At 35.6% G+C, this 25,469-nt stretch overlaps 1 protein-coding gene across 1 annotated transcript; it reads left to right on the forward strand.

Moving 5' to 3' along the window:
- Positions 1-1,060: 1,060 nt before the first annotated feature.
- On the forward strand, positions 1,061-2,507 carry LOC105050983 (inositol polyphosphate multikinase beta). The gene is made up of 2 exons (XM_010931219.4): positions 1,061-1,205; positions 1,341-2,507. The coding sequence occupies exon 2, from the start codon at positions 1,404-1,406 to the stop codon at positions 2,283-2,285; it is 882 nt and encodes a 293-aa protein (XP_010929521.1). The 5' UTR covers positions 1,061-1,205; positions 1,341-1,403; the 3' UTR covers positions 2,286-2,507.
- Positions 2,508-25,469: the final 22,962 nt, after the last annotated feature.

Raw genomic sequence — 25,469 nt, forward strand, 5'->3', positions numbered from 1 at the left:
AAATTTATAAAAAAATCTAACAAAAATCTTGAAATTAAAGTCTTAGTCCTTGATTCTACTAGCTCATACAAAGTTTGGCATTAGTCCAGATAGTCATAATACATACTGGTTGCATTCTGTACTGCATCAATATACTAATACAATGTGCTATATACGAGAATATGTAATTTTACTAGTTGCTGATGAAATCGAAACATGTATCCTTCCTGATGACTTTATAGGAACTTGTTATCGTAATTTCTTTGATTCTTTTTAAACTTCTATTTTAAACTCAGATAATAACTATTTTCTAACAAAAATATACCTCTAAATATGACCGCATACTTATAGGAATTGAGCAACCATTTAGTTGCTTTGCTCACAGATTCATTAATTTTTCATATTTCTCTATATAAGCCAACTGGATCTCATTTGCCTGTATGCCGTAGCTGCCATGTAGTTGAGGCAGCATGGATAAAACATTCGCTCATTTCAAATCTTAAGTTAGTAGGTCTTACTTGGCATGGTTTCATGTCAGCTAGGGATACAAACCAGTCGAACTACTTATGGGTTCCTCAAGCCCAATTCGAGTCCAAACTTGGCTCGACTTAGTTATTATCGAGCTCAAATCAAATTTGAGAAGCTCAAATAATTTTTCGAGTCAAACTCAATAATACAATACTTAATTCAAAAATTCGTAAATCTATTCAAATATATAGATATATATATATTTTAATAATATTATTTTTATTTATAATATATATTTTATTAATAGATTGAGATTTAATTTCGAATTTGAACTCGAATTTGTATATGACCTGGTTGATATTTGTGTCAATCTCGACCTTACTTATTTTTCATCGGCTGAATTCGAATTAAAATATTAATATTTAATTTTTATTTTAAATTTAAATATTTGAGTCAAATTAAGTGCGAGCTTCAAACACGGCTCTGCTTAATTGCACCTGTGGTACCTGCTATAATAGCACGATTGAGGTCTAGTAGGCACGATTCAGTGGAGCGTTGGGCAGTGGTTGGCAAGGGTATTACATGACGGCTTTCCTGAAGGGGCCATGGGCCAAACCCCACCGATCATGGGAAGGCGAAAACGAAAGGTAGACCAGTAATAACAAAAAAAAAAAAAAAGGGGGCAGACCATATCAGCGACGACCAAGATTTGGAATGTTGGATCATGACAATTACCTGCTATCTACTGCCAAAAAAAGGTTCATCCCTGACGGAAATAGAGTGGGGCGGTGGAGGGCCCTTCCGTCAGCCAGATTTTCTTTTTTCTTTTTTTTTTTTAATTTCTCCTACCCTCATCGTAAGGATGTTTTTTTTCTTCTACTCCATACCTTTAGGTTCGTTTCTCGCCCCGGCCGGGAGAGACATCCATCTCCTCCGCCACGCGATCGCCACCGCCAATGCTGAGGCCCCCGGACCATCAGGTAGCCGGCCACCAGGCCGCGGAGGGCCAGCTGGGCCCCCTCGTCGACGGCGCGGGGTTCTTCTACAAGCCCCTCCAGGGCGACGACCGCGGGGCCCACGAGGCGGCCTTCTACTCGTCCTTCTCCTCCGATCCCCGCGTCCCTCCCCACGTCCGCGCCTTCTTCCCGGGCTTCCACGGCACCCAGCTCCTCCCCGCCTCCGACGGCTCCGGTCCCCACCCCCACCTCGTCCTCGACGATCTCGCCGCCTGCCTCCGCCGCCCCTCCCTCATCGACATCAAGATCGGCGCCCGCACCTGGTACCCTTCCGCCCCCGACGACTACTTCCACAAATGCCTCAAGAAGGACCGCGACACCACCAGCCTCGCCCTCGGCTTCCGAATCTCCGGCGCGTGGATCCACCAGGGCGGCGACGCCGGCTTCTGGCGGCCCGATCGCGACGCCGTCCGGCGGTTCACGGCCAAGGACGTCCGGCGAACGCTCAGGCAGTTCGTGTCCTCGAATCCAGCATCGGATCCGGGCCCGCCGGATTGCGCCTTCGCCTCCGCGGTGTACGGCCGGTCGGACGGGGTGCTGGCCCAGCTGCTGGAGCTCAAGGCTTGGTTCGAGGACCAGACGCTGTTCCACTTCTACTCGGCGTCGGTGCTGGTGATGTACGAGAGGGAGGAGGTGGAGGGCAGGAGGGCCGGCGGCGGGGTTAGGGTTAAGCTCGTGGATTTTGCTCATGTGATGGAGGGGAATGGGGTTATCGATCACAATTTCTTGGGGGGTCTATGCTCGCTGATCAAGTTCATCTCGGAGATCCTCACCGACCCGGATGAGTGCTCGGCCGAATCCAACAAGGCGCAGTTGAGCTAATGGAACGGCAACAACACAGTGGAGGGTTTTTCTTTTTTTCTGGTAGCTCACTTAGAATCTTTGGTTTGATTTCTCTTTCAACATGGTGGTTGGGTTTTTTGGTAGGTCATGTAGAATCTTTGATTTGATTTTTCTTTGAGGTATATGGTTTCTCCTCTATTGAGGCTTGGCTAACTTTGTATTACGAACTCTGCTTTTAATTTGAAGACTCTTCCAGTTTTATCCATGTGCTTCCTGGATGCTTATCTTCCTGTCTAAGATTATAGGGTGGTTATTTGCAAGAACAAGCATTCAAAAAGGAGTTATTTATGTAAGAAACCGCTGGTAGCCTCCAAAGCAGTTATCGAAACACGAAACTACTTCCTGAAAGAAGTTATTTCTAGAAATAACTTCCAATCTACATGATAAAATCAGGAAGAAAGTAATTTATCTCTTCTCCCAACATATTTCACAAACACTACTATCAATCAGATGCCGGATGTCTTCTATCCTATAATTCTATGGAGCGATTGGTCTGACAGCCTTTTTAGGATTCTAGGATCCAAATCTTTCTTGGTGATGGCCTTCCAACCATCGATGGATGTGGCTTCAGTTTGCCCGAGGAGTGAAGTTTTAACTTGCTCTCACGTAGACATTGGGTGACCTAGAGAGAAGGTTCAACTTTTGCACGGATGCTGAAGAACCATAGATTGGAGGTTCAATTTGCTTACAGGTGGAGCTAGAGGGACCTATAGAGCGAAGGGTCAATCTTTCTATGCATTTAGTTCTAGCGACTTGTGAAGTTGGTGGGGGCATCTATCACCAAGAAAGCAGTTCGAATCACGCCTACAAGCAAAGAAGTTAACTTGCTCATCCTGTGATTCGACTGGCAGAACCGGCCATGATTGGAGCGGCTGAGATGACTTTCTCCTCTCCCTCTTATCATGGTTGATTCTTTTATCACGCTATATCACAATCAATCTTAATCAAATCTATTTTGTATTCCCCCTTTCTCTCTTTTTCATTTAATCACTCAACAAATTTTAAATCCTCTTGCTTGAGGCATGTAAAAGATTCTCGGCACCCATGATCCATCTAAGCCGCGATCAGTCATTAAGAGAGTATTTGGAAATGTGAAAGCAGATTATGAGCTAGAAAAAAAAAATACTTGTCAGTCTATTGTCCATTTGTCATGTACGACTTTCTGGTCTTTGTTGCATGATGTGATGTTGTATCACATCCAGTCCACATGATGCTATTACAAGTTTGAGTCAGAAAGGCCTGTTTTTAAGTACTGTTTAAATTTCTACCTGATCATGATGAACCTGAAGCTCTAGCACAGATGGAACTGTAAGGCTTATGATGTTTGGATTTAGAAATCTAGTAAAACATTCGTAAATACTTTTAATTCATATAATAAGAATTTAAGACCTTCGAGTTTCAGAAAAACCTTTTGATATCCATATCAGGAGCCGGTCTCTATCATGTGTACTATTGTGGATCCTCTTCTCTGGTGGTCCAGATCTAAGTTGTTGTGGCGTACGTGTGACCCGAAGAGAGCAAGAATCCAGTTATTTGAGAGGTCTGCATTCACCTATAAAGTAAAATGGGACGACCATATTTTTTTAGGAAGAAACCATCTAGGAGGTACTTTTTCAGAGTGATAAGATTGGGTGCATTTCTATTCTCCCCCCTTAACGTAGCTTCCACATGGTTGGCTTCCAAGAGTAATAATTAGATTTTTCTTTTGGGCCTCTTTGAATTTAAATGATGAGATATCTATCATTTAAAGCTCTATAGTCAGTCGATTTACTTTTTTTTTTTAATTTTTTTGGAGATACTAGAAAGCGGTAGAGGATTAGCGCTTTTGATCAATTAAAGGGATTAGATCGAGGGAAATGGCTGATGTATGCTTGATTTGATGATTTCTTTCACAGATCTCTCTTTTCTTTTTCGAGATTTGTTAGAGACAGCCGATAAATTTGCTTCCTTTTTTTTTTTTTCATCGCAGATGCAACCATTGGTTTTCGGAGTTCTAGTTTAAAATTTAAATTGTTTTACCATAAAAAACTATCAATATACTAAGTGCAAGAAGTCTAATACAATTCCAGATTTGTGCCACATTTAGAGATCAACATCCAACATGAATAAAATCTGACATAGGCTTTTGTTTCTACTCGAGTTGTCCTACATGCCATTAATCTTTATCATTTTAATTTAAAAAAAGTCTTAATCATTTGGAGTACCAAAATGCTAAATTTTAATCAGGCCATGTTTGAATTTGCCACAGGGAGGAAAACTAAAAGGTCATTCTCTAAAGCTATAAAATGTAGTTTGCCCCAATCATGATGATAAATCCCAAGCATTCAACCAAAATTTCCTTATGCATTAACTTGACATGATACTTGGCTTAAGTTTGTAGTTCTCAACAAATTTCAATAGAAAGATACTTAGATAATGCCCTTTTCTTAACTTCCTTTTGGTCCTCCATTTTGATAGCCCTTCATAGTTGTAGTATCTCTCTCCTCTTCATTTTCCTTGTATACTGGTTGTGGGACATTCAAAGGTTAAGCTTGTTGAGTTTTATCCCGAAGAAAAAGGAAAAGCTATTTGATAAAAACAGAGCAGTTACATGCATCATCGTAGAGATTCATGTTCATGAGCTTTTAGTATTACGTTTTTCATTATTTTCTTCTTTGTATCATGTAATTTATGCGTTCCACTTTTTCCATCATCCCCAACCCACCCCCAATTCAGTATCATTTTTCTTGGTGTTTGTCTTGCAAGCAAGTCTTTTTTGTATTGCGGTATTCTCACATCTTGTAGGCTAGAGGTGACACTATAATAGGTTGCGGAATCAGTAACTCGTATGTTTCTTGTAGTGAGAAAGGATTACCATGGCTCTATGACACCACAAGCCCATCTTAAAAGCTACCTGCAACTTTCTTGAGAGACATTACCTGCAACTTTCTTGAGAGACATCTATGTTCAGGTTTTTGAGAGGGACAAAAAAGGGGGTCAACTCATCAAAATTTATCAAGAATCTCTATTAAGAGAATGAAACGTTTTATGGCTTGTGGAACTCAACCGGAATGGATGAAGGCTATATGGTGCAAGCTACTTTATATTGTACATTATATTCCACATGGGCCAAATATATTCGGACAACTATACTATCTCTGCCTGATGCTCATCTTAGTTGACCATGTGCCAATATGATAGTAGATAGATAAAAAGATCTACTTTTGGATTGGTTTGGGCTAAGTTAGGTTATGTATCAATTGGTTATATGCTTCCATTCTATTACCAGAGAGGGGTGAATCTCGAAACATCTTTTTCTTTCTGAAAAATAAGGAAGTTTGGGTTGTATTTTTTATGCAAAAAAATAATTGATCTTTTTTTCATGATATCAAATTGTTAGATTACATGTTGCACAGATTCCAAAATATAATATGTGTTTTGTGATCTATACTGTGGATGAAAAGAAATGCTGTGCAGAACAAGATTCAATGATTGACATTGCAAATGAAGATCAATCATCCTTTTGCACAAAAGATACAACTTGCACTCAAAATGTGAGGCTATAATTTTGGGAGCTTGAACATAAACAATAAATAATTAATACTAAGTCCTTCTTTTTTTTTAAGATTTTTTTTTTCTTTTATCAGTATGTAATATGTGCAGTCTCTAATTTCTAAATCTAAGACGAGGAATCTATTATATCTATTATATATAATAGAAGTAATACTACCTGAATGCGAAGCTGTCAAGTGTCAGCTAATCCTAACATTTTTTTCGGCCCAAACTTGCACCATTCTTTTTATATTACAGATGGCTGATACTAATTAACTTTTATTGACTAATTAATTAATTCAGCCTTTGAAAATATTATTTTTTAAATCTTATTGCTCTCTAATTTTGAAAATATGTGCCCTTTGGAAAATCACAGATCCAACACCACTCTCTCTAATTATCACTTTTCCTGTTTCTTTTTCTTTTTCTCAGTAATAATTTTTGCATACAATTTATTTTTTTCATTTTTCTCTCACCGATTTTTTTGATTTTGTATCACCGATTTTCTTGATTTTCTGTTTCTCTCTTACCATTTCTCTCTCACTATCCCTGTTTGTGCTACTTCTTTTTCTGATTTTAGTTTCTCCCTCTATCTGTCCCCTGTTTCTCTAGTTTCTCATCTTTTTTGTTTCTTCTTCTTTTTCTCAGTAATAAATTTTGCATGTAAGTTTTTCTTTTCATTTCTCTCTCATTTCTGGATTTTGTATCACAAGGTTCTAATGAATATTAGGACTTCAATTTTTCTATGGGTTTCCCCTTTTGTTTTTTTAAGTAGCAATTGTGCTCTCCCTCTGGTGAGTTTTTTCTCCTGATTCTCTACCTCCTCACTTTTTTCTATTCGATATTTTTCTATTTCATTCTTTTTTGATATTCTTTGATAATGATTTGTAATTCTGTTACTGAGTGAAATTTTGTATAATGGATGGATAATAGATTTTTGTATAATATTCTCTATCTATAATTTTCACTCAACAGACTAAAGAGTTTGTTTCTTTCCTCTGATCTTCTGTTATTTGTCAATTCAAGTTGTTGTAAATTTTCCCGTGCATCGCACATTTCGTTGATTGTGCGCTGTCATTAATAACATCCCAAACCCAACCTATGTCGTTCATTATGTGCCTAAGAAATATAAGGCATATATGTAGCATTAGTGACTCTTCATGCTACTAACTAATCCAATTAATGCACATGACGCCCTTCTTATCGGTATATTTTTCGATGAATATTAAGTGTTCTGACCAATAACTATGAGTGTTTATGCTATTTAATGCTTGTGGGGAATTTAGTTGAATTTAAATTTTAAAAAGTGTAAGCCATGTTGCTGTGCCATTTAAACACCCCACATAGCTGCTTCCCGTCCAACTCCAATGCAGTAAGCTTTGTTTTGGCATATCAATTTGAGTATGTGTTCTGTTGTATCTTTTCTATTACATAGATTTGTTTGTTTAGTTTTGAGGTATAACGTATATGTTCATTCTGTATTTGTAGATATCTTGTGATGAAAATGAGCACTTTGAGGTCGGATAAGATTGCTGATATTACACCGCTGAGATAGAGTTGGAGGATTAAGGTGAGAGTGGTGTGATTATGGACGACACCAGGTTACAACCTACTTGATGAGGTGAATAGCATCAAAATAGTGCTCGAAGATGAAATGGTAATATTTCTTAGTTGCTTACTTCCCAAATGTGACATTCCTTAAATAAAAAAATTAAATAACTAATACTAATGTATAATTTTATCGCTTGATGAATAGGCTGAGAGAATTCATGCAACTATTAAGAAAGCTTTTGTGCAATGGTTTATATGACTCATCAAAGAATCCAAGATTTATGTTATCTTTCAATTTGGAGTGATGTAGAACAATGGTTTATACAGGACTTCTACTCATGTGTTTAAAATAAACTTCCAGTATCTACTTTTGTGACTCAATATGATGGTGTTGGGAGTATTTCAAAGTATGGTTTTATTTCAGCCCCTTCGAAGATATTATTTTCAGGATGGTTGATGATAACTATTTAATCAGTCTGATGTTTTCAATATATCCTTCTAATCGTTTATCCAATGTGCAAATTGAATGTTGTATATCTAATATATGTTTTCATAATTTTTTTGATGTCATTGGTAAGCTTGGTGATTATGGTCAGATGGAGGATATTAATAAAGATGAAAAGATGGTCAAGAGAATGATATTGAAGCTTCAAGACCTATAGTATAAAATTTTATTTCTTTTTAATATCTCTTTCTTTATAGCCTTTTCCAAATGATATATTAATGTGTAATATATTGCGGTATAAATGATTTCAAAAATTAATTTATATATTATAGGGACAATTTGCTGAACAAGTTCATAATAATCTAGCTGAGGAGAATGAGGGAACGAACCCTTTGCGGTATTTAAAAGTACCACAGGGTGCTGTGCATACTTTAGGGATGTCCATCAAAAGATGGGTGGCCGTGCGTGCGTTAAAATACCAAAAAAAGAAGAATGGATAAATCCTATGGGTATTTTTAGATAAACATCATATAACCGTCCCTTTTTTAGTGGATGTTCCAAAATATGCACATCATCCTATGGTACTTTTTGAGTACCGTAGAGGATCCCATTCTAGGGAATGAAGGATCTGTTATCCTAATAAGCCAGTGGTATAGAATCAAGGACTTTGTAGGTAAATACTGATTTAGTTTATCTTTATCATATGTTGTATATGCATTGCGTTTGCTTTTAATGTATCTTTATTTTATTCTTTCTTTACCAAACCAATAAAAAATCTAAGACCCCATAAGCTGTCTAATTCTCTATATGCCACTAGACTGCTTATTTGATAGTGATAAATCAGCTGTGATAGAGTTTAAAAATAAGTATGTTAATCTAAATTTTCTACTATGCATATTTATTTCCCTCAACTTGATTTTTTATCAAATTAATCTGTTATTTACTACAAATTGATTTTGTGAATATTTCAAAAAAATAGTCTGCATGATGGAAAGATAATGCATATACTCAGAGTTAGCTATCTGGTCAGTCTAATGGATCCATATCTGATGACCTTCTTCATCTCACTCCAAGTAAAACTCTTAAGAAGGTCAGATATACTAAAGAGGTTTGTTAGTTGCTTTCTAGCAATGATCCTTTTTTTAATTTTAAAATTATTTTAAAAGATGGTATATGATAATAAAATAAACTTTGATAGTAGGCCTACATATGTATCATTGTTGCAATTGTTTTGAAGCTAGAGACTAAGAATGGTTGGTATTACATTACTTGCAGAAAGTATTCTAAAAGGGTTTACCTTGGTGGTGATGGTTTTTTCTATGAAAAATATAATAAAATTATTTATTCTACTCTGGTAAGGCCAACTAATTTAAATTTATGCACAGTCTTTATTTTTTTAATTCCTGCATATATATGCATATGACCATTGTTATATTACTTATGTTGGTTTGAGCTACTGCAGCTTCAAGATTTAACTATGAGTAATTGATAATTCTGAAATAGATATATACTTTCTGTCATTTAACCATAAGACTCTACATTTCCTCTATAGAATAATTACTGAATTATGTGAGAAAGTGCTAGCAATATAGTATAATAGACTTTTTATTATTCATTTATCTTTGATGATGACATTGATTAATCGAATGTATTATTTTTTACAAAGGAAGGTGACATTAATGAGGTTCCTAAGAGGTTGAATGATTTCTTAGGAAGACATTTATGTTCAAGATTCAGATCAAGAAATCTGACATTGGTCATACAGAACCAGTTTATGTGGTTATGAAAATGACTCATGATGAAGAGCTTATATTGAACTATTTCAACACTAATCATGGTACTGAGGTATTTTTTTTTCAAATATCAATAAATAATAGATTACTTCATAAACTCAGTTGTTCTCATATCTTCATTTTTTTTAAAAACATAGGATTTTGGAAGGAGTGGTCTTACCCCAACATTAGAAGACAATGATGAAGTCTTGGTTGCTACTCAGAAAATGAGACTACTTTTGTTCTTTACTATCATGTCTTTGATTTGATTTTTTTTGCTCTAAATATCCTTATAGCCTTTTTTCTTTTTTGATTTGCTAGGAATCAAACTTTGAAGAGGGTGATAATGGAGGTATGTCTTCACTGAATACTGCTACTCCTGCAAAGAGGTTCATCAATGAAGGTTTGGATGATCATGGATTGGGAGGATATTGTCTGACAACCCAAATATCAAGCATCAAGATGAAGAAGGTAATCAAGTTAGAGAAGGATTGAAGATGCTTATAATCTGTTTACAAGACTCTTTCTTATCCTGTTTTATTTTTACTTTGATTTGGTTAGAGATTTTGGCTATGTATTCATGTATGAATGCTGGATGGGCTATTTTGTAGAATGCTGCCTATGTTGGTTGGGTTTTTTTTGTTCTACATTGATGGTATTGTGATTCTTATGGTATCTTTTTCTATTTGAATGTAGAAGTTTATGAATATCATAATTATACAGCATGTGGACCTTTAGTCTTCTTGTTTGTTAATTAGATTGTTAGTAAATTATTATTAGTCAATTATTATATTTATATGGTTATCTCATATCTTCAATTAAAAAAATAAAAAAAAATTCTTTATCTGTCAATCACATTTAAAATAGATACAGCTGTACAGAGGAATAAAACTTTCTACTCAATGAGACATCATCTCTTCATCTGCCTGCAAAAACATCCTTAGGTCCTTACTTTACTGAAGTTCATGATGTTATGCTATATACATTTCAGGTCAACCACTAACTCAAATGCGCAGCTGATCATACTATATACATTTCAGATCAACCAATATTCAAGAAATAGCATATCAACTCTGAAAAAAAGGACTTATTGAAATATAGATCAAATAGGAGTAGTAAGATAATAATTTCAGGCCACTAAGCACCACCAGCTGAAAGATCGGAGAAAATAGAAAAAATATAAAATAAATTACATGATATATATAATTATTATTATTGTTATTAATTATTGATTAATTTAACATGTGCGACCTTCCAACTTCTATTTTTCTAGCTGTAGTTATTAATTGCATATACACATTATCTCTATCACGATAAAAAACTTTTGATGTTCCCGTTATTGTGTAAAACTGTCTTTTTTCAAGCTCTAGACTTTGCTCTCATGTAACTTCCTTCATTCAAGCTCTGTATTTTTTTCTTTCAAGTTCTCTGCTATAATAGATGAAGAAAAAAAAGAGATATTTACAATATAGAAGGGCCATTCTCATCAAAGAAGAACGTGTTAGAAGGGTTTATGCTTCTCAAGGTACAAATTAATTTTATTTTCAACAAAAATATGGATTTGGATATAATTATTTCACGATAAAAATTGATGTTAGTGTTCTATTTCTAGGCAACGATACATCTCTATCAAGAGCTGCACCTTCATAAAGAATGACATCAGATTTTGTTTTATAGAGCATTATATCTTAACAAAGAACTGCTAGGAGTACATTAGTTCTATTTATTATTCTATGAGTGACATCTCAAATGATAATTATAAATATACTTGTTTCTCTATTTTATCTGACTTTTGCAAAAAAAAAAATCAATTATAAAACATATTATGTAAGATATTCTTTTATTTTTTTTTCTCTTTGATTTAATATGAGTACAACTATGTAGCATTGTGCTTCTAATGTAGTTCTACATAAAGAAGTGCATAGTCCTCTCTCAATAGTTGAGGATCATCCTATCAAAATTAATCAAATTACTGGCTGCAATCAGAAAATAGAAAAGTGAGTCAAAGTTATAATGTAGAGAACATTACACCTCTGGAAAGATCTATCAGGAGTACATTGGTTACTCTTATTTATTGTTCTATCAAATTGAGAAATATCTCTATAAAAATGAAAGTTAGTGAAAGGTCTAGGGTGCCTACCAGTGATGAATCAAACGGTAATGATAAATATTTGTGTTTATCTGTTATATTTCACCTAAAAAAAATTATATTTAATATAAAAAGATAGTAAAATATCTATTTAACTATTTTTTTGTTTGCTTTAATATGTGTAATACGTTCTATTTTTCTGTTTCTATTATAGTTTTGGATAGAAAGTTACACAGACCTGTCTCAATACTCCAGAATGATTCTATGCGATCAAATTATCAGATGCATCAAGAACTGTATAGCAAAGTCAGAGTTCAATCTCTCAGAGAGACTATTTAACTACACCCACGACTAAGATTAGTCATCTGATATCTTTCTCCAAAGAATCTACACATAGCAATAGTGCACATTTGACTGGTCACAAGAAATATGGATATGGATAGATGAGCACTAGTAGTCAAAGACCTCACATGCCTACTGGACTGCATATAATTCAAAATAGCAGAATTCTTCACTCTCTTTTTTTTGAAAGTGTTGATCAAGTTCAAACCTCTGGTCGTCAAATGGAAGAAAATATGATTAACAATTCAATACAGTCAATTGAGTTAGAGATGGATATAGATCGTGTAGGTTGTATTTTTATCTCTTAGTATTTAAATAATTATTTTATATATTTTACTCAATTTTATATTCTTCATCAGAATCCAATACCCACGATATTGTCGTTGAAAATGCAAGTACAATCAATGGAGAAGGCATGCTTTCATAGCTAAATAGTTTAGTATAAGCTAAAATCATGCTTTTTTTTTTGGAGTACACAATTACATTTGTATTTAAATAACATTCTATTTGTATCTAAAGTTTATTTTTGCTAATTTACGAGATTAGATTCTGAAGATATGCATGATGAAGTCCATAACAATACAACTATTGAAGGTATAATATATCTTTCTAATATTAATTGTATAATTTAAATTCTAAATTAAATTTTGTGTTTCATCTCTAAATTTGTGTGTGCAACAAACTCCTTTTATATGGGTTTGTTTTTAAATAAATTTTAATTTTTCTCATGTAAGAATGAGTTCTGGTTAATACTAATGCCACAAAGTCAAACATTGAAAGTATTATATGATCAAAATTTATAAAAAAAAATTATACTTTCTCACTTTTCATATCAGAAAGTTAAACTTATTATTACATCACTTATTTTATTCATTGTAGATTATTGGAATATCAAAAATTAAATATGGCCATGTGAATATTATGGAGCTTTGATATGGTATGATGAGAGAGTAAGGAAGTCTCAAAATGCTAGAAAGCCAAAGTTCTCATTATGTTGTATGCAAGGAAAGGTATCATTACCATTGACATAAGATCCTTCTCCTTTGCTCAATGATCTTATGTATAACAAACATCCCAATAGCAAAAATTTTATTGAAAATATAAGAGCATATAATATGATGTATGCATTCACTTCAATAGATGGCAAGATTAATAACTCTGTTAATGATGGAGGCGGACCCTATGTATACAAAATGAGTGGACAAAACTATCACAAAATTGGAAGTTTGCTTCCAAAACAAGGATTGTCCCCTAAATTTGCTCAACTATATATATATATATGATATGGCTAATGAAGTCTCCAAACGAATCAAAGCTTTTAGGTATATATTAATTGATACTGTTGCTTACTATTTTTTTGTTAATATTACATTTTTTATTCAAATTTTTATCAAAAATGACTTCACTGTTAACTATTTTTTTAATGATGTATTAAGGGATTTCAGAAAATGATGCAATATAACATATAGTCAGTTATGTCTAATTTTACCATCTATTTTTAAGTGCCTTATTTGAACAAAATTTATATGGTTATATATAGTAATTGTGCTTCAGTTACGAACTTACAAACTGTTACCTAACTATATTTCAGCTCTTTTTGATTTATAATTCAGGATGGGATACTAATTTATATGATCCTAATATTATAGAAGATTTGAGAGTGATGCTTGATGGGAACAATGTCGTAGCCAAAACATTCAAAGCAGCAAAAGATAGATTTCGAGATAAAAATTCTAGAAATATGAAATTGAGACTAATCAACAAAAGATGTTTTGATGGAAAGAGATATAACCTTCCTACTGTATCAGAAGTGGCTGCTCTTATTATTGGAGATATAGGAGACTCAGGTGCTGAAAGAGACATTATAATAGAAACTTAGACTAGACTTCTTAAATATATTAGTAAGTTGCATCCAGCTTAATTGGCATTGTAATATCCCTTGCTATTTTCTTATGGGGAGGATAGTTACAGAGATGAGATTCAGCATAGAGATTCAGAAAGCAGCTGTATAAGGAAAAAAAATAAAGTTGACTATAAGAGAATTCTTTGCATTTAGAATTCAAAATAGAAATCATGAAGTTAGAATCATATTATCATCTAAAAAATTGTTCCAATAATTTTTGATTGATGCTTTACTATGATTGAGTTATAAAGATTGTGCTATATTCGATCTCATCAAAAATAATTAAGAGTAAAAATTTATAAAGGATTGAGTGAAGCAGTTTTAAGAGGTGAAACAAATCTCTCTTCAAGAGGAAAGCACGTGATATTGCCTTCATCTTTTACAGGAGGTGCACGCAATATGATCTAGAACTATCAAGATATGATGGTAATTTATAGGTGGGCAGAGTATCCTGACTTTTTTATTACATTCAGCTGTAATCTAAGATGGTCAGAAATCGTAAGAGCTATGGAACAAAAAGGCCTTCGACCAGAAGACCGACAAGATATTATTTGTCAAGTTTTTAAAATCAAACTTGATAAATTGACAAGAAATTTGAGGCAGAGGAGAATGTTTGGAAGAGTTAGGGGTGGTATGTTGTAATTAATTATTATATTTATTTGATATTTTATAAATTTTAACTTTCATTTAAAGTGTACTTACTTATATGTCTGCTGTAGTTATCACACATTTAATTTAAAACAACTGAGCTTAAAAGAAATATCATGACATTAGTTTAGATAATTTATTGATCTTTTATAGTAGTTTCATAAATATTTTAGTATTCATATTAATTTAATATTTTAGATAAAAATTAATTTATATATATTTAGATACTATAACTTTGAATTTAAACTACTAAAAAATCAAAATACTATTTATATGTTTGAACTTCATTCTTTGAACTTCATCTAGATGTCTTTCCCTTCTCTTTTGATTTAATTGCTTCTCTTTCATGCTTTTGCTTTAACTAATGGATTTGCTTTGCATTATTACAAATATCTAAATCCATATCTATTTTTTTGTCAATAATTTTTTTATTTAAAAATCTAAGATAAAAATATGGTCATATATTTGAAAGATGTGTATAACACTGGAAGCTCTACCTTATTATTTCCTCAAGCAGATTACTAAGATCTTTTATGCTCAATAAAAGATCCCTCTATATTTAAAAAGAACTTTTTCTCTTTTTTTTTGATGTAATTAAAAGGAATATTTTCAATGTTACGTAACTTTGGTCTTTCTATTATGCTTTGTATCCTTTTTAGTTTCATTTAGCTTAGTTATTGTATATAGTAAGGAATGTTGTATTGCTATTTTAACTAAAATATATTCATTAATATATTAGTGCTTTATGTGATTGTTAATGATGTATCTTTTTTTATTTTTAGTGTAGTCCCTATGATAAATGTCTCACAACTACAATCTTTTTTTATTCAAGAATCATGAACAAATAGTAGATTTTGAATTTTATTCTTTTCCCTATGTTATATTCTTAGTATCTAGGCGACTTTGCGAATATTAATATATTTATATATTGAAGATTGTAATTTGTATTAAAGTAAAATAATAAAGAACTAAAATTCTCAAGTATATAAACAATGACTTTCTGAACTAAATAAAAAAAGATTGTATCGGCTAAAACAAACATCAAGATAAATAAGAGTTTAAAAAAATTACTTACTCATTTAAGTATCTTTGATAGCTTTTTTTTATAAATATTTTATTTTCATCTATTTAAAATGTATGTTATACATGTAATTTAGAAACTATCTAATTTTGGATTTGATATTGCCTATTAATTTGTATGATAGTTATCTACACCATTGAGTTCCAAAAGTGTGAATTGCCACACACCTGCATCATACTATTCTTGCATCCTGAGGATAAGATTGGGCAACAAATTGATAATATTATCTCTGCTGAGATCCTTGACAAAGAAAAACATCCCAGATTATATGAAGTTGTCAAAAACTTCATGATACAAGGACCATGTAGAGTGCACAATAGTAAATCTCCATGCATGAAAAATGGGATGTGTTCCAAATACTATCCCAAGAGCTTCCAGAATAGGACAACTATCAATCAAGATGGATATCCTATCTATAGAAGGAGAGATGATGGATCAACTATTGAAAAGGATTATATTTTTTGGGACAAGTATGTGATTCTACACAATCCTAAGCTTCTCTTGAAGTATAATTCTCACATAAATGTAGAATGGTGCAACCAATCAAGGTCCATCAAATATTTGTTCAAGTACATCAATAAAGGCCATGATTAAGTCACTGTCGCTTTTTATCAAAGGCCTGATAATTCAAATTCTAAACAAAATATTGATGAAATTAATATGTATTATGATTGTAGATACTTATCTTTATGTGAGGCTGTATGGTGCATATTTGGATTTGATATTAATTACAGAAATTCTCCAGTAGAAAGGTTGTCTTTCCATCTCTCAGATGAGTAGACAATTTTATTTAGCGATGATGATACACTAGACTCTGTTGTCAATGCACATAGAAGCAAAAAAACAATGTTCTTGGTATGGATGGAGGCTAACAAAATATATGAAGAAGCCAGATAGCTTATCTATGTAGAATTTCCTTCTAAGTTTGCATGGAAACCATAATTGGAAGAATGATTTTCAAGGCAACGAGAGACTTCTCAATTAAGAGGATATTCTATGTTCCATCAGGTAGCAAAGATGAATATTACTATAGAATTCTACTGAACATCGCAAAGGGATGTACAAAATATGAAGATATTTGGAAGGTTAATGGTTCAGCACTCATCTCCAAAAGATTCCTGTTATGCTCTGGGATTATTAGATGATGATAAAGAATAATTGATGGTTTGACTGAAGAATATTTATGAGATTTTGGTCATTACTTGAGGAGCCTTTTTATATCTTTGTTATTTACAAATAGCATTGAAAGATTAGAGTTGGTTTGAAAAAAAATTTGAAAGTTGTTAAGTGAAGATGCCCTTCATAATCAGAGAAGATTACTTCAAAATCAAGATACAAATTAAAACTTTATATTAACTTTTATCTTATGAGTTAATTGATAATATTTCAACTTTCTTTTATCATAATTTTAATATATTATGATGAAAAACTAATTGAAATAAATCAGATAAAATATATTTTTCTCTAAACCATCACATGCATCAACCATTTATTGTCAACTACATTTTTTGATAATATGTAATATAGAAAATAATTAATAATCTTCTTAATAATCTATTTTTTTTATAGCTTGGACACCTACTGATGATCAGTTGAAAGATCACGCTCTTTTTGAGACTGAGAATCTACTTTGTAATAATAGAAATAGTCTCTTGGATTATCAATTGATGCCTATTCCTAATGAAGAGCATTTTTTCCAAGCAAGCGACAAACTAATTCATGATGAGTTTTCTTACGACAGAGTTACTTTGGCTAGAGAACACAGTGATCTTATGTGTCTTCTAAATGATGAACAGAAAAAAATTTATGAGACTATAATGAATGCTGTCTCACGTGATAGTGAAGGTCTTTTCTTTGTGTATGATTATGATGGAACTGAAAGACCTTCATATGAAGAACTTTATCTGTAGGTATAAGATCCAAAGAATAAATTATATTTACAGTTGCATCTAGTGGAATAGCTGCACTATTGACGTCAGGAGGCAGAACTGCCCATTCAAGGTTTGCAATTCCACTGATTATTAATGAAGATTCCACCTGCCACATTAAGCAAGGAAGTGCATTAGCAAAGTTATTGGTTAAGACAAAGTTAATTATATGGGATGAAGCCTCAATGACTTAAAAATATTATTTTGAAGCCTTGGATAGTACTATGAGAGATATTCTTAGTTTTCTAATCCATTGAGCATGGATCAACCATTTGGTGGCAAGGTTGTTGTATTTGGTGGAGACTTTAGACGAATTTTGCTAGTTATTCCAATAGAAAGTAGATAAGATATTGTCTCTTCTACCATCAATTCCTCTTATTTGTGGGATTTTTTAAAGATACTATAGTTGACTAGAAATATGAGGTCAACAGCATGTTCATCTGATCCAAACTCAAAAGAGTTGAGAGAATTCTCACAATAAATATTGAAGATTGAAGATGGCACTATAGGTGATGATAATGATGGTGATGGCTTGATAGATATTTCTGATGAATTTCTTATAAAGCATGAAAATGATTCTCTTACAACTATTGTGGGTAGTGAAGCGAAAATTTAGTGCAGGGGCAAAATGGTAATTTTAAAACTTTTTCAAAATTACTATTTTAAAGTGGAATTATTAATTAATCTCATTAATTAATACTAATTAATCCTACACTAAGATCTAAATATGATACAACAGCATGCATTTAAATTTGAAATTCAAATTTGAATCAGTAAACGTTTTACAGTACTGTGTTCAGAACACATCATCTTTTGTGGGTAGTCGATCACCGTAATCTGATCACCGTCGGAGGGCTCTGATCATCACGTCGCAGCCATCCAACTGTCTGGCCTCTGCGGATCATCCACACGAAGCTCCCGTCTGATCAGCTCCTCACGAATGCTAGTTCGTGATTTCACCCTTTTGATGGCAGATGTTGATCGAACTCCTTCGATCGATGTGTGCCGACTTCTCAGATACTTCGGATCATCTGCACAGTTACTTGAGAGGCTGATGGATCTTTCTCTGAAATTTGGTGGACTCACGACACTCGTGGCACACCAATCTCACTTCCCGAACCCTAGGTAGAAACCCTAGAGTACACACCAAAAACCCTGCGCCCAATTTTCTCTCTTTTCTTTCTTTTTCTCTCGGAAGGTTTTGGACCTTCACCTTGCGCAGAAGCCTTCCTCACGCCCCAAAGTTTCTCTCCTAATTTTTTTACGCACGTCCCACCTTTCTCCTCTTTTTAAAACAATATCGAACGTGTCTTATCTGCGTGAGAGGATAAAGACAAGAGGTTACACATTTGAATTCAAATCAAATTTGAATTCAAACGAAAACCAACTTATCCCTATCCTTTTGGGCGTGAGAAGAGAAGAGGCGTGGCTTTTTGTGTGTGGAAAAAGTTTCACGAGAAACCTTTTCTCGTGTAAGTAATGTGGCACACAAAATGGATAAGGATGAAAGGGCAAGTGATAAGTTATCCATTCAAATTCAAACATGCTTTGAATTTGAATGGCTAACTAATTAATTTATCCATCCATATGGCGCACAAATGAGGACGTGGGGAAGGGTTTTACGTGAAAAAAATTTCACGAGAAGTTTCTTCTCGTGAATTCAAATGGGTGCAAGAAAGTTGGGTGACGCAGGGAATTTAAAACAAGGTGGTTTGATTCAAATTGAGCCAACCTAGTTTAAAATAGGTTGAGCACAATTAGACCAAATTAAACCCAACATAATTAGGCTTAATAAAATCTTAATCAAATCAGGAATTAACTAAACCTAACCCCTGATCAAATCAGGGACTAAACCACCTTAGCGATTAGGTCAACATTTAACCTAATCGGGTCAATCCAAACTGAATCCAATTCAATTGGACTTGATCCAAAAATAATTACTCAATCAAATTGAGTTAATTAGTGATTAAATCACTAATTAAACCTCTCATAAATATTGAGTCCAAATCCGATGGGCAATCAGGCATCAGAGACCATCGATATGAAACCCTGATCAAAGAGTTCAAATTTCAAATTCAAAATTCGAAATTCAAAATTTTGACCCCGGTACCCAAAATGTGTGGAACTCATGATTAGAGAATCCTAATTCTCAATCATAGAGTTCCAGATAGATAAGACTCATAATCAGCCATCAGATCAGAAAGAAACCTCTAATGTGTGTGACCCCGCAGGTTCGAACCTAAGCCGGTAGCACAGGAACCAATTTCTGTACTAATCGAAGTGACCATCTAGCAATGGTACCCGACGATCGGATAGGTCGAATAATCGCAATCGCAACATTCAGAACCTACGTAAATATGGTTACCGTATAATTCATCCCTTTTGACCCCTGTGTTTAGGATGACTCAGGGTTAAACTGTCAACCCTGATGATATCATCCGAATCGTGCTCAACTCAATTAGTCCTGTGACTCCTCACTAGGACTACCCTGGCCAAGGTTTTGCTAAATTGAAACACGACTGTACACAGCTCCTAAACTTGAGTGGTCAATCCCATCTTGACACACGCACCGACAAGTCAAGTACTTGACTACACCCAGCAACCTTCCGTCACTGAATTAGAAATTCAGGTAGTCCAGTGCCTAAGTGCAGTGAGTTGCTTGCAAGTCACCGTGGCGGTCTCAGGTCGGAGGGACATTTATACCCATATCCCATCGGAGCAAATCTTGACAGCGGAAATAGCTCCGGAGTTGGTCATGTTCAGTGCAGATGTACCATTATATCTCACCTGTATGCCATACCAGTGTCTCCACACTCTTTGGTTATGAGGACAACCAACCCATATGGCACACAACGACCTATGCTCGATAAATATTGTCGTCCTTGGTAACAGCGTATCATTTGATCGCGAACATGTTTAAGGACTAAACGACAAATCCTCTTTTGTCGAGTCTAAATAGTCCTAAGGACTTCACCACAATACAGGAGTTCATTAGAAGATGAAACATTTGTGATGAAAAAATACCAAAATAACTTTTATTTATTTATAATTCATGTACTAATACAAAAGGAGCACAACCGTCAACAGGCTGACGATTGGCTTTGGGACACTATTCCCAACAATCTCCCACTTGGCCTAAAGCCTATCGGTGCAGTATCTAATACCCATCTTCGACTTGTAGTCGTTGAACTCCTTCACCGCAATGGCTTTAGTGAATGGGTCGGCCAGGTTCTCCTTTCCGTCGATCTTCTGAAGGTCGACGTCACCTCGATCCACGATCTCCCGGATGAGATGGTAGCGGCGCAGAATATGCTTCGTCCGCTAGTGTGCCTTTGGTTCCTTCGCCTGAGCAATGGCTCCAGAGCTGTCGCAGTAGAGCAGAACTGGACCAACAAGGGAGGGTGCTACTCCGAGCTCGATGATGAATTTCCTCAGCCACACCGCTTCTTTGGCAGTATCTGATGCAGCAATATACTCCACCTCGCATACTGAATCAGCCACAGTGTGCTGCTTGGAACTCTTCCAGCAGACAGCCCCACCATTAAGGGTAAAAATAAATCCTGACGCACTCTTGCTATCATCGCGATCAGACTGGAAACTAGAGTCTGTAAACCCTATAAGTCTCAAGTCCGATTCACCATATATAAGCCACTGGTCCTTAGTATTTCTTAAATACTTCAGGATGGTTTTAACAACCTTCCAGTGATTCTCTCCTGGATCAGATTGGTATCTACTCACTACCCCTAGTGAGTATGCCACATCTGGTCGTGTATATGTCATGGCGTACATGATAGATCCCACTGTCGAAGCATATGGAATCCTACCCATACGCTCTCTCTCTTGAGGTGTTGTCGGACAATCTCTCTTCGAGAGAGAAATTTCATGGCCTATCGGTAGATAGCCTTTCTTGGAATTTTCCATGCTGAATCTTTTCAGCATAGTATCAATGTACGTGGACTGGGATAAGCAAAGCAACTTTTTGGATCTATCCCTATAGATCCTCATCCCTAGGATGTAGGAAGCTTCTCCCAAATCCTTCATGGAGAACTGTGACGATAGCCAAATCTTTATTCCCTGTAATGCAGGGACATCATTCTCGATTAAGAGAATGTCATCCACATACAATACAAGAAATACTACTGCTGGATCATTAGCCCACTTATAAATGCAGGGTTCTTCTCCGTTCTTAACGAAGCCATACGTTTTGATCGTCCTATCAAAACGTATGTTCCAACTCCGAGATGCCTGCTTAAGTCCATAAATGGACCTCTGTAGCTTGCACACCTTAGACTCATCTGTGGATGTGAACCCTTCAGGTTGTATCATATATACCTCTTCGTCCAGCTCTCCGTTTAGGAAAGCTGTCTTCACATCCATCTGCCAGATTTCATAGTCCAGATGGGCAGCTATTGCAAGCATAATCCGAATGGATTTGAGCATTGCCACAGGAGAAAATGTCTCGTCATAGTCTATACCATAACATTGACGATATCCCTTGGCAACCAGACGGACTTTATAGGTCTCCACCTTTCCGTCTGCGCCCCTCTTCCTTTTGAAGACCCACTTACACCCTATGGGTTTTACTCCTTCGGGTGGGTCAACCAATGTCCACACATCGTTGACCTTCATGGACTCCATTTCGGATTTCATGGCCTCTAGCCATTTCTCAGAGTCAGGTCTCTGCATTGCATCCATGTAGGTGATCGGATCCTCATCGTTTTCATCAAGTTCGATAGGATCACCATCCCGGACCAAGAAACCATAATATCTGTCCGGTTGATGTGGTACTCTACCAGACCGCCTTAAGGGTGCATAATCAATGGGCTCCGGATCTGATCTAATCAAATCCGATTCAGGTTCAGTAACATGTGTCGGTTTTTCCACCTGTCGAACTTCGTCAAGTTCGACTTTAGAGGCAACAGTTCCTTCACTAAGGAACTCCTTTTCTAAAAAGATTGCCTTAAGGCTGACAAACACCTTTTGCTCATCAGCAAGGTAGAAATAATACCCTTTGGTCTCTTTTGGGTACCCTATAAAATTATACTTGTCAGACCTAGGTCCAAGCTTGTCTGTAATTAAACGTTTAACATAAGCCGGACACCCCCAAACTCTAAGGTGCGAGAGTACTGGCTTACGTCCTATCCATATCTCATATGGCGTTTTGGCTACAGACTTACTCGGAACTCTATTTAGAAGGTAACAAGTCGATTCGAGCGCATATCCCCAGAGGGAGATCGGCAGACCAGCAAACCCCATCATGGATCGAACCATGTCTAACAGGGTCCGATTCCTCCTTTCAGACACACCATTATGCTGTGGTGTTCCAGGAGGAGTCCACTGAGAGAGAATCCCATTCTCTCCTAGATACGTCAGAAACTCATTGGAAAGGTATTCACCTCCTCGATCAGATCGAAGAGTTTTAATACACTTTCCAGTTTATTTTTCTACCTCATTTCGGAATAGTTTGAACATTTCAAATGATTCCGACTTATGCTTCATTAAATAGACATACCCATACCTAGATAGGTCGTCTGTGAAGGTTATGAAGTAGAAAAATCCACCTCTTGCACTTGAGCTCATGGGTCCACATACATCAGAATGTACCAGATCTAAGAGTTCACTGGCTCGCTCACCTTTTCCAGTAAAAGGTGACTTGGTCATCTTTCCAAGAAGACAGGACTCACAGGTTGGAAGTGATTCACAATCACTAACTTCAAGAATTCCTTCTTGAGCCAACCTGTTTATCCTGTTCTTATTGATATGACCTAGCCTACAGTGCCAAAGGTAGACTTCTGACACATTATCTATTCTAGAGCGTTTACCGAATTTTTGAACCACATTAACAGGCTGTGATAGTAAGTAAATTCTATTATTTAATTGTCCAACAAATATTGTAACACCATTCAAAATGATATTGCAAATATTTTTTTTTTATTAAAAAATCATAACCGTACATGGCCAAAAGGCCTACAGAAATAATATTTAATAAAAAACTTGGACAATAGTGACATTCACTCAGAATTACATTACGAGAATTGATTACAAGACTCATGATTCCTAAAGCTAGAACTGGAACTTTGCTTCCATCTCCAACATTCAGGAACCTCTCGCCTTCATCAAATCTTTTACTGACCTGCAGACCCTGCATCGAATTACAAATATGATAAGGGCTTCCGGTATCCAATACCCAGGCAGTAGTATCACAATCGAAAAGTTGCAAGGAGTTATCATATAATTATCTTGCTTCTTCTTTGGCCTGTTCGGGTCCAGGGAGGCAATGTATTGAGGACAGTTCCTCTTCCAATGCCCGTGCTTCTTGCAAAAGAAGCACTCCGCCTGGCTCTGGTCATGCTTGCGCTTCTTGGTCTGACCCCGTGCTACTGTCCCAGCATGAGATTGCACCTTCTTGTTTTTCTTCTTCTTGTTCTTCTTCCCCTTCCCAAAGGGTTGACGACGAGAAGAAGACCCTCCCACTACATTCACCGACTCCTTATGGAGTTGGTGATCCTTCTCAAAGTTCTGCAGCAACCCCAACAATCCGTGGTAGTTTACTGCAGGCTTTGTCATTCGAAAATGAGTAAGGAATGGGAGGAAGGACTTGGGCAAGGAATTAAGGATCGCATCCTTACCGAGCTGCTCGTGCAGAGGAAAGCCCAATTTGCTTAGGCGCTCAATCATCTCGATCATATACAGTACATGATCAGTGACTGAGGCCCCATCCCTCATCCGAGCATTGAAAATAGCACAACTAGTTTTGTGCCTTTCAACGTCGTCAGGCGTGCCAAAGGAGTCGTTCAACATTTGAAGCATCTCCTGTGGCTGGGCGTTCTCAAACCTTCGGCTGAACTCGTCATTCATTGCTGCCAGCATAATACATCGAACGGTGGTGCGGTCATTGAGCCACTTCAAGTAAGTGTCTCGGATCGCTTTACTAGCGTTCGGAGCTGGCTCCTCAGGTGCTGGATCCGTTACTACATAAAAGATCCGTTCATGCTCAAAGACGATTTTCAATTTTCGATACCAGCTATCGAAATTGGATCCCATGAGCTTGTCATTATCTAATAATGACCGGAGCGACAGGGTAGTGGCTATAGCTGCTTAAAGGAAAACGAGACCTCTATTAGTACATAAATTAATACTAAAGACTTGGACTTTAGTCTAAAGTTTTTCTCAATATTTTTACGAACTGGTAGCCTCATCCTCCAATTCGAGAAATTACTTTAATTCCTTAATGGGTACTAGAATCCACACAGACTACACACGAGCCCAACTTTGGTTGGTCAACCCATGTGCATCTATGGGTAGGTTCTTAACCAGTTGTTTCTCTAAACAACTTCTAGTAATTTATTTTGCCTCAGAACCTAATCAGTAGGCTTTGGCCTCCACTGAAAAGATCTGGTTAGGTCCAACCATTAACATGACTTAATTTAGTGAATCGGACCAATAAATGATCAGGCCCGACTTTGGCCGGCCAACCTAACCACCATCAGAAAGACTCAATCAAATTATCATATTATGAATAATAATTTCATTAGCCAATGAGCACCAGGCCTTTGGGCCTCCAATGATCATTGAACTAATGGACTCATTATCATTCACTTAATGGGAGGCTATGACTTAGTTATCATTATAACTTAATCATTTTAGGACCTAATAATTTTGAGGATTTTATTAAAGAATAGTAGAGAAGAAATCATCCAGCCAATTTCAATCCTCCCACTGACTTCACCAAGTCAGATTAAAAAAGATTTAATTAAAGCTGGCATTAGGAGCACCTAAATCAGTCATACTGATTTACCTAATGACATGGGTAAGCTCTAATCACCAAGTGATCTAATCAAAATCTAACTTACCAGATTGGCCAGGTAAGTGA

This window comes from Elaeis guineensis, chromosome 9, assembly GCF_000442705.2.
Source record: "Elaeis guineensis isolate ETL-2024a chromosome 9, EG11, whole genome shotgun sequence".
In the NCBI taxonomy this organism is placed as follows: domain Eukaryota; kingdom Viridiplantae; phylum Streptophyta; class Magnoliopsida; order Arecales; family Arecaceae; genus Elaeis; species Elaeis guineensis.